The sequence below is a fragment of the Aspergillus eucalypticola genome (assembly GCF_003184535.1).
Source record: "Aspergillus eucalypticola CBS 122712 chromosome Unknown BO83scaffold_7, whole genome shotgun sequence".
NCBI classification, from domain to species: domain Eukaryota; kingdom Fungi; phylum Ascomycota; class Eurotiomycetes; order Eurotiales; family Aspergillaceae; genus Aspergillus; species Aspergillus eucalypticola.
In genome coordinates, this window is record NW_020290281.1 from 638286 (window position 1) to 650374 (window position 12089).

The 12089-nt window shown below is 49.7% G+C and overlaps 6 protein-coding genes across 6 annotated transcripts; 5 read left to right on the plus strand and 1 right to left on the minus strand.

Moving 5' to 3' along the window:
• The first annotated feature begins 79 nt into the window (after nt 1-79).
• Nucleotides 80-1397, plus strand: lea1 (U2 snRNP complex subunit LEA1). The gene is made up of 4 exons (XM_025530818.1): nt 80-375; nt 466-506; nt 589-849; nt 927-1397. Exons 1-4 carry the CDS (start codon nt 297-299, stop codon nt 1305-1307), a joined length of 762 nt encoding a protein of 253 aa, XP_025390167.1. The 5' UTR covers nt 80-296; the 3' UTR covers nt 1308-1397.
• A 401-nt stretch (nt 1398-1798) lies between these two features.
• BO83DRAFT_415696 (uncharacterized protein) lies at nt 1799-3126 on the plus strand (the record flags this gene model as incomplete). Its single annotated transcript, XM_025534655.1, has 3 exons — nt 1799-1802; nt 2130-2771; nt 2882-3126. 3 exons carry the CDS (start codon nt 1799-1801, stop codon nt 3124-3126), a joined length of 891 nt encoding a protein of 296 aa, XP_025390168.1.
• A 42-nt stretch (nt 3127-3168) lies between these two features.
• Nucleotides 3169-4639, plus strand: BO83DRAFT_461758 (uncharacterized protein; the record flags this gene model as incomplete). Its single annotated transcript, XM_025537272.1, has 3 exons — nt 3169-3785; nt 3840-4089; nt 4140-4639. The coding sequence occupies exons 1-3, from the start codon at nt 3603-3605 to the stop codon at nt 4637-4639; spliced, it is 933 nt and encodes a 310-aa protein (XP_025390169.1). The 5' UTR covers nt 3169-3602.
• Nucleotides 4640-6453: 1814 nt separating this feature from the next.
• Nucleotides 6454-8321, plus strand: BO83DRAFT_376791 (uncharacterized protein). Its single transcript, XM_025530819.1, has one exon. The coding sequence runs from the start codon at nt 6948-6950 to the stop codon at nt 7956-7958; it is 1011 nt and encodes a 336-aa protein (XP_025390170.1). The 5' UTR covers nt 6454-6947; the 3' UTR covers nt 7959-8321.
• Nucleotides 8051-8806, minus strand: BO83DRAFT_226137 (uncharacterized protein). Its single transcript, XM_025526853.1, has 2 exons — nt 8463-8806; nt 8051-8387 (listed from the first exon to the last, which is right to left on the minus strand). Exons 1-2 carry the CDS (start codon nt 8593-8595, stop codon nt 8143-8145), a joined length of 378 nt encoding a protein of 125 aa, XP_025390171.1. The 5' UTR covers nt 8596-8806; the 3' UTR covers nt 8051-8142.
• Nucleotides 8807-9804: 998 nt separating this feature from the next.
• On the plus strand, nt 9805-11708 carry BO83DRAFT_406854 (FAD-dependent oxidoreductase; the record flags this gene model as incomplete). Its single annotated transcript, XM_025533905.1, has 3 exons — nt 9805-10493; nt 10544-11180; nt 11244-11708. Exons 1-3 carry the CDS (start codon nt 10180-10182, stop codon nt 11706-11708), a joined length of 1416 nt encoding a protein of 471 aa, XP_025390172.1. The 5' UTR covers nt 9805-10179.
• Nucleotides 11709-12089: the final 381 nt, after the last annotated feature.

Below are 12089 nucleotides of genomic sequence, written 5' to 3' on the forward strand. Positions count from 1 at the left end.
ATAATCTTAAAGTGCTCATCTTCATAGTGAATGCGTAAACCCGTCATAGTGGAACTGCTCACGTGAGCCGCTGTGCGTAGCTGAACAGCGGCTCACCGCCCGGGCAAAATCAGCAGCAGCAGTGAAGATAGTCAAAGATGCGCGACAGAGCTCCGTCTCAATCTCATCATCCCCGCTACTTCAATTGACATTTTCCTCAATCTACTAATTCCTCTACACCAGTCGCTTCGCGAACCTTTCTTCTTCTTTGTGCATGATACCCCAATAGAACCCGTTCTCGAATACCACCCGCCACCATGCGATTGACCGTCGAACTGATCCAAAATTCCCTGTCGTACATCAACCCGCTCAAAGACCGCGAGCTAGATCTTCGAGGTGCGTTCCAGCCACCAGTCCTGAAAAGAACAGATACTACACTTTTGAGATGAGCTTGATTGATATCGGTTTTGTGTTTGAGTCGTATAGGGCACAAGATACCCGCTATTGAGAACTTGGGTATTGCCAAGGTAATATCCACTACCTCACTTCGTCTCCTAAACTGCTGTTGCGGCATTATATGTGTGGTATGGAAGTTAACGGAGTGTTTAGGACCAAGATGCAATCGACCTAACAGACAACGATATCACCTCCCTCGGAAACTTCCCCTTCTTCCCTCGTCTCCGCACCCTCCTTCTCGCGCGTAACCGAGTCAAGCAGATCCAGCCGACGATATCATCCTCGGTGCCGAATCTGAGCGCGCTGGTCTTGACGGCGAATAACATGAACGAGTTGGCGGATTTGGATCCGCTCAGGAATCTGGTTCAGTTGGCGCATTTGGTGTTGTTGGAGAATCCTGTTACTAGGAAGGAGGTAAGCTTCCCTCTACTCTTCATTTTCTACCGAATCCAAAGTCATAATAATGTCTAATATGAATGGTATCGGTATAGCACTACCGCTACTACGTCATCTGGCGCATCCCCAGCGTCCGCTTCCTCGACTACCAGAAAGTGAAAGACGCGGAGCGCGAAAAAGCCACCGAGTTGTTCGGCACAGCTGAGGAGCCGTCCGCGCTGGCGTCCAAGATCATGGGAATCAAGTCTCGCACGTTCGATGTGCCTTCGGGTGCTGGGGGCGCGGATCGTGGAGCGCCCGCGGATAAGGCGGTGCGGGTGAAGTTGACGGAGAAGGAGAGGAAGAGGGTGGAGAAGATGATTCGCGAGGCGAAGAGTTTGCAGGAGATTTCGCGGTTGGAGAAGGAGTTGAATGAGGGAAGGATACCTGGGGGTGCATTGGATTATGCTGATAGTGATGAGGAGATGCAGACATAGGTGCTGAGCATGGGTGCTTTGTTTCTGCTGGGATTGTTTGTGCATTATTGTGGTATATTTTATCTGGTTTAGTGCTAAATGGAAGCACGGTGTTTGGCAATAAAATTATACCTTTTCCCAACTATTTTCTAGATGTACGGCTTCCGATTGCAAAAGGTATAGTAGCAAAAGTGAAACTATCGATTTCCGGCCGTAAGTAAGATTGTTCTCGATAGACATGAAGTCATACTACTAGTAGTAATTAGGCCCGTTCCAGCAGTAGAGTGGAGGGGTTTAAGGTTGTAAGAAAGAACTGCTCCTCTCATCTTCACCCGATACTATTTCATCATTACTAGAGTACTCAACCATTTCATATCTCCCTCCTTCCCACTTCTACTAAGTACTAACTACACCAGTGCATCATCCTCTTCCAACGCACTACATTGTTACTAGGACTACTTTAAAGTACCAGCACTAATTTTAAATGCCTCATTCCACTACTATGCGTATACATGAGTAAATACTACTACTGTAGTAGTACTTTATATATATATATACTACCAGCTACCGCCAAGTTCGATTCCATGGATGCATTCTCACATTCCATATACTAGAAAACAAAAATAATTCCCTTTCAAAATATAAATTGAAATAGTAAAACCAATCAACATATTATACCCCCAATTTATCCATCTCACACCTATCTCTACACCCACAACTCAAACACTACTTATGTACCAATCTCTAACCCAACCAACCAACAGATCAGATAAGATAACAGCACGTGCCGCTATCAACTTACAACACCACTCACTCACCACACAACCTAACGTCATACAATAGCTCCTCCTCCACCACCTAGCTCCCCCCTCCCATCATCCCACTCACTCACTCTCAACACCATCATCAATCCAATCCAATCCAATCCAATCCAATCCCTCAACCCAATCTCAATCCCATCATCCTATCCAAAAAATGCCCCCAAAAGCAGCCCCTACCTCCCCCTCCTAACAACCCACCTAACCTCCTCCCCCACCTCCACCTCCATAACCCTCACCACGCTCTCCTGCCCCCCTCTCTCCCCAGCCCCCTTCCCCCGCTCCCGCACCGTCGAATTCCGCGGCTTTTTTCCCACCCTAAACCTGCACCCCACGGCCATCCAATCCCTCAAAGACCAACACATAGGCCTAAACCCCGATATCTACGAGTCGGAGATGCTCGCCCTCACGACAGATAAGCGGATGGAGAAGGTCAAGGAATTGGAGAGCTCGGGGGGTGTGGTTGAAGCGGTGTTTTGGTTGAGGGAGGTGGGGAATATGTGGAGAGTGAGGGGAAAGGCATGTATTATTGGCGGGGAGGGGGAGAAGGAAGTGGAAGGGAGGGGGTTCGTTGAGAAAGGGTTGAGGAAGGTTAGGGATGGAGAGGGGTGGAGTTGGGAGAGACAGGTTGATATGTATTTTGCGAATCATTCGCCGGGGATGAGAGGTACGTTTTCTTTTTTTTTCCATTTTTTCTTTCTTTTGTCTTATGTCTTTTGGGGGGAGGTATGGAGTGGGGATAGGGTGTATGGGTGCTGATGGGTGGTGTGACTGTAGGGACTTTTAAGAATCCACCTCCTGGAACACCCAGGAATCAGGATCCCGGACATCCGGAGTTGAAGCTGGGGCAGAAGGTGGAGGATCTCAAGGATAAGGTTGCGAGGGAGAATTTCAGGGTCGTGGTGATTCGGCCGGAGGAGGTTGAGAGGTTGGATGTTAATGATCCTTCGAATCCGATTAGGACCAGGTGGACGGCTGTGAGGGATGGGGAGGAGTGGGAGGAGGTGGATTTGTGGCCTTGATTTTGATACATTAATCTCTTATTCTTTCCTTGGTGCTATTTTTTGTTGGGATGATAAAAGTCATGGTATGAGGTTCATTGTAGATTAATTTGAAGGTATCTTTGTACGCTGTATTAACAATGAGTAGATTGGAATGTGATAAAGCCTGTCGTCTTTGAATGTAGCGGTGAGATAAACCGAGGCATTATACTGTTTGTCTTCTTTGTTGCTTGTTGCTTGTCCGAATAAAGCGGCGCGCTTTTGTGGACATTTCCGAAGCGTTGTATCCCGAAACACACAATTAGCACAAAGAAGCACCGACATCAAGACAACCTCGTTGTTTCATGCCGGGATCAATCTATAAATCGGCTATAGCCATCAGACATAATTATCCACTCTGTCCTACCGTTATAAATCATAGCTAAATCGACTCCCTCCCTGTGTCAACATCCTCCGTGGTGTAACCCAAGAACAAACAACCCTCAAACCCCAACAGAATGTCTTCGTCCACTGAAGGTGGTAGACTCATTTGTCCCGAGTGTCGAGGCTTCTGCGACGTCTCAGACAACTGTCCCACGTGTACTGCCGCTGACCCAGTCATACTCAAAGCGGAAATATCCGACTCGCAGGACGACACTGCTTTGAAGATGGCTCCGTCTGCTGAACATTCCCCCCAGCAGGTGGGTTACTCCGTTGTTAGATTTTGTGGAGCAGCGCTAACGATCGTTTGTTAGGCTAATTCCGAAGCTTCATCTGCCACAGCCAAGGCTGCTTCAGCTCCTCCGTCCCCTTCTGCCCCCCAACCACCCCCCGCGCAGCCTGCCCCTACTACCCCGCCAAAGAAAACTTCAAAGGCCACCAAGAAGACCAAGAAGATGGAATCTTCCAGCGATTCCAATAACAGCCCGAAGGAGAAGTTGACGCCGGCATGTGCTCCTTGCAAGAAAGCAAAGAGACGGTGCGTCCATCGCAGCGTTATTCCAGGTGGGTGCCATCAATATTCCGTATGACTTATTGTTGCTAAATTCGCATAGATGCGGAAGGACAGGGAGCTTCCCAGCCCTCCAAGAAGCGCAAGCAGACTGCTGAGCCAGGGGCCAACTCTAAGAGGGCCAAGAAGAATGATGGCGATGTCAGCGACAACGAAACGGGATCTGAAGAGGGTCAGCGCATCAAGCTCAAGTTTAAGAATGTTAAGTTTAACACCGAAACAGGTGAATCGACACCAAAGAAACGAGGCAGGCCATCCAAGACATTGCTGGGCAATGCTGAAGCCGGGGCTCTAACTAGTATAGAAGAGGAAGACGAGGAAGAAGATGTCCCACGGAAGCGAGCCAAGGATAAGAATTATGGCTTTCCAAAGGATAGCCTCGTTGCGGCGTCAAGAGTGACGGCTTTCAAACACTTGGACCGGCAGCTACAAGACAAGATAGCAGACTGCGAGGATAAATGGAAGGCGGCCAAGGACACCGTCGATGAAATCCGGTATATACTGAATAAATGGATAGCGCTTTGGGAACAAGGAAGGGCATGATGGCCGACAAGGATCTTTCTTTTCTGCATTCCTTTCAACCGGACCCGTCATGTGTTTCCTGTTCTTTATGGAGTTAACAAGGGGCTTCTTGTTTATTGCTGGCCTTATTTGCTTTTGGCGTTAGGGAGGCAGCTAGTGTCTGGCGTCATGGGTTGGTTTGGACTGCCAGAGCCTAGCCCGAGGGTTTATTCGGATTAAACAAGCTAGAGATGGGTAAAAACACCTCATGGTCTTAGTACGGGGTATGTTAGTGGAATGATAATGAAATGCATCAACTTATTGCCTGACTTGCCACTGGCAGCGGCCGAGTGGTGTGCAGCGGGACAAACTTGCTGCACTGCTCCAAAGTACCGTAGGGCGGGGGAAACCTCGCAATGCAATCAGCAGACCGGAATGACATGGTAGCCGAGTATCCTGCACACCGAAACCCAGGAATCATGGACGAACAAGTCATCATGCCCAGAACCGTTCTCCAGGATTATCTGGATCACAGCATAACATGCCCGAACAAAGCCAACCATGTTTGATGGCTTCTGTCATCCCACGGCTCCGTGCGGGACGATCGGCGGTCCCGCAGCCCAATCCTACAAGGTGAGCAAGACATGATGGGAGAAATCCTGGGCGGGTCGCGGCCTTGCAGTGGTCGAGGCAGCTGTCAGTCAAAAGCAGAATATCCTGGGTCATTTCCGAGAGCTCTGACTCGTCTTGAGATCCCTGTCTGGCCGTGGGCACAGGCCGTTACGTGTCATGACTTTCTTGGGTAAAGTCGCCGTTAGCGAGTCTTGGATGACCTTCGGCTTTGACCGGAGATTTCACGTTCATTTCTTGCAGCTGCGACATTGGACAATGGCTTGATGCAGACCCATGTCGATGGGATGGTTGAATTGTAGTGATTGATGGACTGATGATGATGATGGCTGGTCCGGGGGGTGTGGAAATGGAAGGGGATAAATGTCCTTTGTGACGGGTGGTGTTGTGTCGGCACGTGTTCTGCCCGAAATATTGACTACATTACTTACAGTGGTTGTGGATGAAACTGCCACTGGGTGTGTTTGAAATATATGGGGAGGAAAGCTTCCAGAATGCCATACACGGGGACCTCATTTCTGGAAGGCCTTGCTGGTGTCGGTCAGGTTTCATCTGTGACGGGAGCTCGTCTAGAGACAGTACTAGTTTCCTCCGAACTCAGCCTGACACTACTACTGCAGTGCTGCTCGTCTTCCTGCTCCTCACTGACAATCACCTTATGATGCTTATTATGATCTGGGTTTCCCCTCACGATCGTAAAGATACAGAGGATGAAAACACTCACCGCTGGTCTGGTGGTCTCTTAGCAAGGACTTAGTAAACCAGTTGTTTGGGGGGGGGTTTGCAACGAATATGTACTTTTAGTGTAGTCGCACAACACTCTTGGTTGTCTCGTAAGACAACCAGCCTGGAACCAATCCGGGGCCCCCGAACCATGACAAAGGAGAGGGATGAGGGAGTGGAACCGGCCATGGGATTGCCCGAGTGGCCGGCACTGGCAGGGGGACCCATGTCAATGGAAGCATATCGAGGAATCTTAATACCGAACATTGCTTACTACTTTGGCTCTAGTCCATACAACATGCTGTTATGCATACTGGTAATCTGGCATCCCCTGGTCATCGTCATGTGAAAGGGCGGGCTGAAATATTACGGTAATGCATCCTGCTGCATGGCTCAGACCCACGCTTCGGGCTTCACTTTCGGGGACGTCACTCTCCCTCGCAGTAATAGTAATAGTAATAGTATTCTTTTCTCTTCTTCTTCTTCTTCTTCGGTCCTGTCAGCTCCTTCACATCCAACTCACTTCTCCTTCCATTGCTTCTCTCTTCTGCCCTCCTTTCTTCCTCCCCCCTTGAAACTTTTCACCCCCTGATCGTGGTTCAATCCCGTAGTGCCAGTCACCTCTGCCTTTCCATCGTTCATTCTACCTTCTTCTACCCCGGTATCTTATTTTCCTCCTCCCGCCCGCTAGTTCGACACCGCTCTCGTGCGTAGTCCCCGATCCATGGAACAGTTGTAGGTTCCTGAATCCCTGCACACCTTTGTCCTCACCACCACCGCCCATCGGCCGTTCACGACTCCACGACGAAACGATTTCGCTACTTTTCCATTACACGATCCGCCTTCACATCAATATTTTATTACATTTCCCTTGCTCGCGATCGAGACGGCTGAACTTCTAAAGTGGGCTTAGTGGACCACTAATCCACACACTTGAAATTCTGCCAGTACAAATCTGGCCTACAAAGCACATGTTCCTCTCCCAATGAATCACATTATGCCCGCTGAAATGGACGCCCTGGGGGCCTTTACCCACCTTACGGAAAACATTCCCTCTTGGATCGATCGACTTGCAGAGTTATCTGCCCACACCGCCGCGAAACACGCAGAATACGCCGAGGCCTACAGAAGACATGTTACGGTGAGACCGCGCCGTCGCAAGAACAGCTCGGTCTGCTCCATTCGAACCGAGGACCTGCGCTCGTCGGCGCCCGAAACGGAAACCCGCCCTCAATCTTCTGCTGCGGAAACACATACCACCGTCACGACGCCTAATACCTCCCAGCACCAAGCGAATGTGAACCCTCGTAAACGTGGTGCTGAAGATGCGCCCTCCATGGACGCCAGGGACAGGAACCCACTTGTTAGTACGCGCTACAACCTCATTATCCACTATGACGGCCACACACAGCACGTTTTGGAAGAAATAGTGCGCCACATTGGGACAGCTCGCAACAACATTCGGAAAGGCAGAATGTCACAACTGCCATTGCCAGGGTACCGCAGCAAGATGCTGGACAGACGCGCAAGGATGAATAGCCTGGCTCCTTCACTTTCACCCTCCGAGTCCGGCGAAGACGATGTGCTATCTAGCATCCGCAAAGCCCGCAACCGGGGTCCTCCGGTGCCTCCCGCCCAGGACATGCCCAAAGAGTCTGCATTTGATATGGCGGAGAAGCAGCTGGAACTGGTACACGGAGTGTGTGAGACGGCTGCATACCAGTTTCTCCGATCTGGAGACTGCTCGACGGAATTGACCAGTGTAGAAGGCAAATTTAAAAGCCTTTTAGACCTGGCTACCAATGAAGTCCGCCGTCTGAAGGCAGAACAGCCCGAGGGACCAACAGTCGAGGACGAGACGGAGGCATCCGCAGCCACGACCATTGAGGTTGAGGTTGACAGGCAATCTCTGACGAAGATGGATACCATTGAGGTGGATGATGATGCGCAGTCGGCGGAATCAATTGACTTGACGGCTTTCCGCGCTAATCGTCTTCGCCGGAGATGAGCCATAGCGACTGACATACAGCATAGCGGGCGCACTCCTTTAGCGTGACTGGATTGTATACCCTTGAATTTTCATTCTACATATAAGCGACGATACCACCGGGATACTCCTTTGTTTTGTTTCCATCTCCGTCTCTTCCTGAAGTTGCATTTTTTTTCTCTAGCCATTTATCATTGGTCATATCTCATCTATAAGCGTGACTGTCCTTAAAGCGCGTGGAGTTGGTTGGGGCACATGTTTTATCTGGACTTTGATTTCTTTCATCCCTTCCTTGCTGTTCAAAACACATCTTTTTGTTTGCATAGTTGTCAATGGGTACATAAGTTGTTCGATCACAAATCATCCACACGATATGAACCGACTCATAAATTATGTGATGCCAATGGCATCCAGCCTGTGTAACCGGGTTGCCTTGTTCCTCACGGGCTTCTAGCTTAGATACAATTAGTGGTTGCCCAGTCTAGTCAGTTAGTGGGAGTCGTCACGGGAGTGACAGTACCATACCGGGCTCCATCTCTCGGGCTCCACTCTCATACAGACGGAGAAGGCGGAAATCTGACATTCCTTCCCCCGTCGCTGCGATCCTTGATTGGCCCATCGCTCCCTTTAGCGATGTTGTTGAATCCCGTCCAGCCATTTGAACCTGGAGCTGACCCAGTCCCGGCCCCGCCGCGATGGACCAGATTCCAGTGCGAATCCGGGAGGGATTGACAGCCGCGACCGGGTCGGAGCAATTCAGTTTGGTGGCACAAAACCACTTTCTTCTCTTTTCCAACCCAACCTCCAATGGGTCCTCGTCTCGCTGCCTTGTTGATGGTGTGTGTGTGTGTGGATGTGAATTTTGTTCGCGGGGTGGTGAAAGTAATTAAGGTGTGGGTGGGTATGGTAAGTATGGATCCCCGTCCCGTCCGTCCCAGACAACTCTACACCCCCTCTCTCCTTAATCTACTTTTTCTGCAGTGTTTATTCATGGGGTATATTTCGCTGAAGACTGCTTAATCCATCTAAGTAGTTGTGGACGAGTACGTACCGTAGATGCATTATGTTTACTTATTGATTAATGATAAGCACAACTGTATACAGTATACATGCATGCAAATCAGCAAAACTATTACACTACCAAGTGAGTGATTTTATCTACACCGAAATGCACCCACGGCATAGCCGAGGCACCGTCTCTCTCTCTTCCTCGGCTGCAACTTGCCCTCGACAGTCGACATATTAGACGAGTCTATTACGGAGTACCACCACCACTACTACTAACTATGTATCTGTATTTACTAAATAGATATTGTCTTTCCAGCGGGAAGTTCCCGTAAGCCGGGTCACTCACACATATATTAAAAGCATTAGGCTTACACCCCCACCCACCAGCTAACTAACTAAACTCACTTACCCGAGCCACCACCACACTGTTATCTACAGGGGTGTTGTGGACTCGTTTGACATGGATGTTTAACGTTAATCTCCAGCCCGTATGACCACTAATATATTTAGTGAGCTAACTTTAACTGAGTCAGAATTTATATAACTCGTTGGTGCCGTCTTAATGGCTGGCTAGGCGCGAAGTTGTCAGCTTCGTATTTATGCGAACTATGCCCTGGGTTTGGACTTGGTTGTAAGGTTGAGGCTACCTGGGGGGTTTGTCTATCGTTGGTTTGGTGTTCGGACGACGATATTGTGGCATCGACTTCTCGTTGTCGGATAAGTGGAGTTGCCTCTAGTAGGCTTACGGTAGGGTAGGCCTATTGAAAACCATACGTCCTGAAGAGACTAGTACAAAATCATCCGTATCTTCGGCGAGAATTGTGATCAGACATGGGATGTTATATGAATAGGCCAGTGACCATGGCTCTGTTGGTTTATATATCCTGTGGGGAGCCACACTGACCATAACATGTGCAGAAGGTGTTCTCCTATCTCTGCTTCCAGCCGAGTAGCACAAGCGGTCAGATGTGGCCACGACCTGACCGTTTACCGGTCGTACCTGCCATTCCGTGGCCTGTGACCAGACAGAATGTCCCAGTTGATAATATGTCAGAAGAGCTCCTTATATGGAAACATTGGGGCTCCTGATCCCGAATCCAAGGATATTACTATGTCCCCCTGATTACGCTTATCACTAGCATGCTCAACTATTATTATAACCATTCTTTCTTCGTCATGACCCTCTAGGTATCTGACAAAAATCCTAGACCATGCGCTCTTCAGTGTCGTGGCAATGTCCATACCCAACAGTCAACGGCCGTTCCACGTTATCATTGTGGGTGCCTCAATCGCCGGCCTGACTCTCGCCCACTGTTTATCCAACACCGGTATCGAGTTCACCATTCTCGAAGCAAGATCTGGCACATACCCGGATGGTGCTGGGCTTGCTATCCTTCCGAATGGCGCCAGGATTCTTGATCAATTGGGACTGTATCAAGACGTGCTGGACCAAGGTCAATGCATGGTATCGCACAGCACTTGGCTTGAAACTGGACACCTCTTGCGGCGAGTTGATGCGGGACGAATTCGATCTTTCGGATTCGGACGGTATGCGGCGATTATGTTCTTGAGAGATAATGTGGACTGACTGCGGGTAGAATTGATTATCCTGTCCTCGTTATAGCCCGACGGGCACTCCTAGGTATTTTATATACTCGCCTTCGGAGCAGTCGGCTGTTCTTCAATCGGCGAGTCGTCCGCATAGTGTCATCCCCGGATAATGTTACAGTTTACAGCGCGGATGGAATGAGTGTTTCAGGGGATCTGGTGGTTGGTGCGGACGGTGTTCATAGCATTGTGCGTGAGCAGATGTGGCATCATATCCGTGATACCAGTGGGGCTGTTGCCAGCTCTCGCTGGTTTTCGGAGGTCCCCTTGACCGATTCCTTCGCTGGTGTTTTCGGTATCGCTAAGTCGATTCCCAGGCTGAAGAAAGGAGACGTTCATCGGACGTATGGACATGGCTGGCTAACAGTTATTATGGTGGGAGCAGACTCCAGAGTCTGCTGGTTCATGTCGATTGCGCGCACAATGATGCCAGTGTTGATCCCCCGCCATACATCCGACCGCGCTGATGTATCCAGGATCGTCGAACCGTTTCTGAAGAGGCATGTCACCAGCGATGTCACGTTTGGCGAAATCTTCAGCCGCTCTGAATCATGCGTTGTGGCATCACTGGAAGAGGGATTCCAAAACAGATGGTCCTGGGGCCGGTTTGTAGGAATAGGGGATGCGGTACACAAGGTACTCTCACTCGCCTCAATGCGCCATGGTAGGGTAGTTGACAATGATGTATAGATGGTACCGAATATAGCAGAAGGTGCCAATTGCGCCATTGAATCCGCTGCATCGCTTGCGAACCATCTAGTCTTCTTCGCCCGCGGGTCCACTCCTTTGTATACGGAAGATCGACTCACTCCAATGTTGAAGGCTTGGGAAGATTCACGTAAGCGCAGAACCAGGGGTCTTTTTCTCATCTCACAGTGCGCGGTCCGCATAGAAGCGACAACTAGCTGGATGCTCAAGCTAAATCAAGTTTTTCTTTCGCACTTTCATGGAACGGGAATTGGCTTGCTCACCACCATCACCTCACGTACGGCACGAGTGGACTATCTTCCTTTACCACTGCCGCAACAGAGCAGTACGCAGCAAGTTCTAGAGAAGAAAGAACACGAAAGCGGGTGGAACTGGCAAGTGATATTACTACCCCTAGCAGCAGCAACCAGCTTGATGTTCTATGTTCTGCATGCCCTAGTGTTGTAGACAATGAATCAGCTTTCTCGGCCAAGGGTGGTCGGTTTCTAAGAATGACAGGATTTTATTATTCACTGCACAGTTATTCCCTCAGAAACAAATTGAATGATCTAACAGGCAGCTACATTGTGTAGGCTAGAGTTACCAGAAGCGATCAGAGTGAGGGACTTTAAGGCTGGTTGAGGGGTGAGGGTTAGTGCTAACAGTAGTCCGCCGTCTTTGACACGCTTGAGGGATTTACCCAAGCCACTGATCTCAACCGCACTCCATCCTCCGGTCCAAATTTCCCCAACCACTGGTTCTGGTAAAGCCCGCAGGTGTCATCGGCCTGGGGTTTCTATCAATCTGTCATCAGGCAAAGCTCGCATGGCATCCGCACAGACCTTGCGC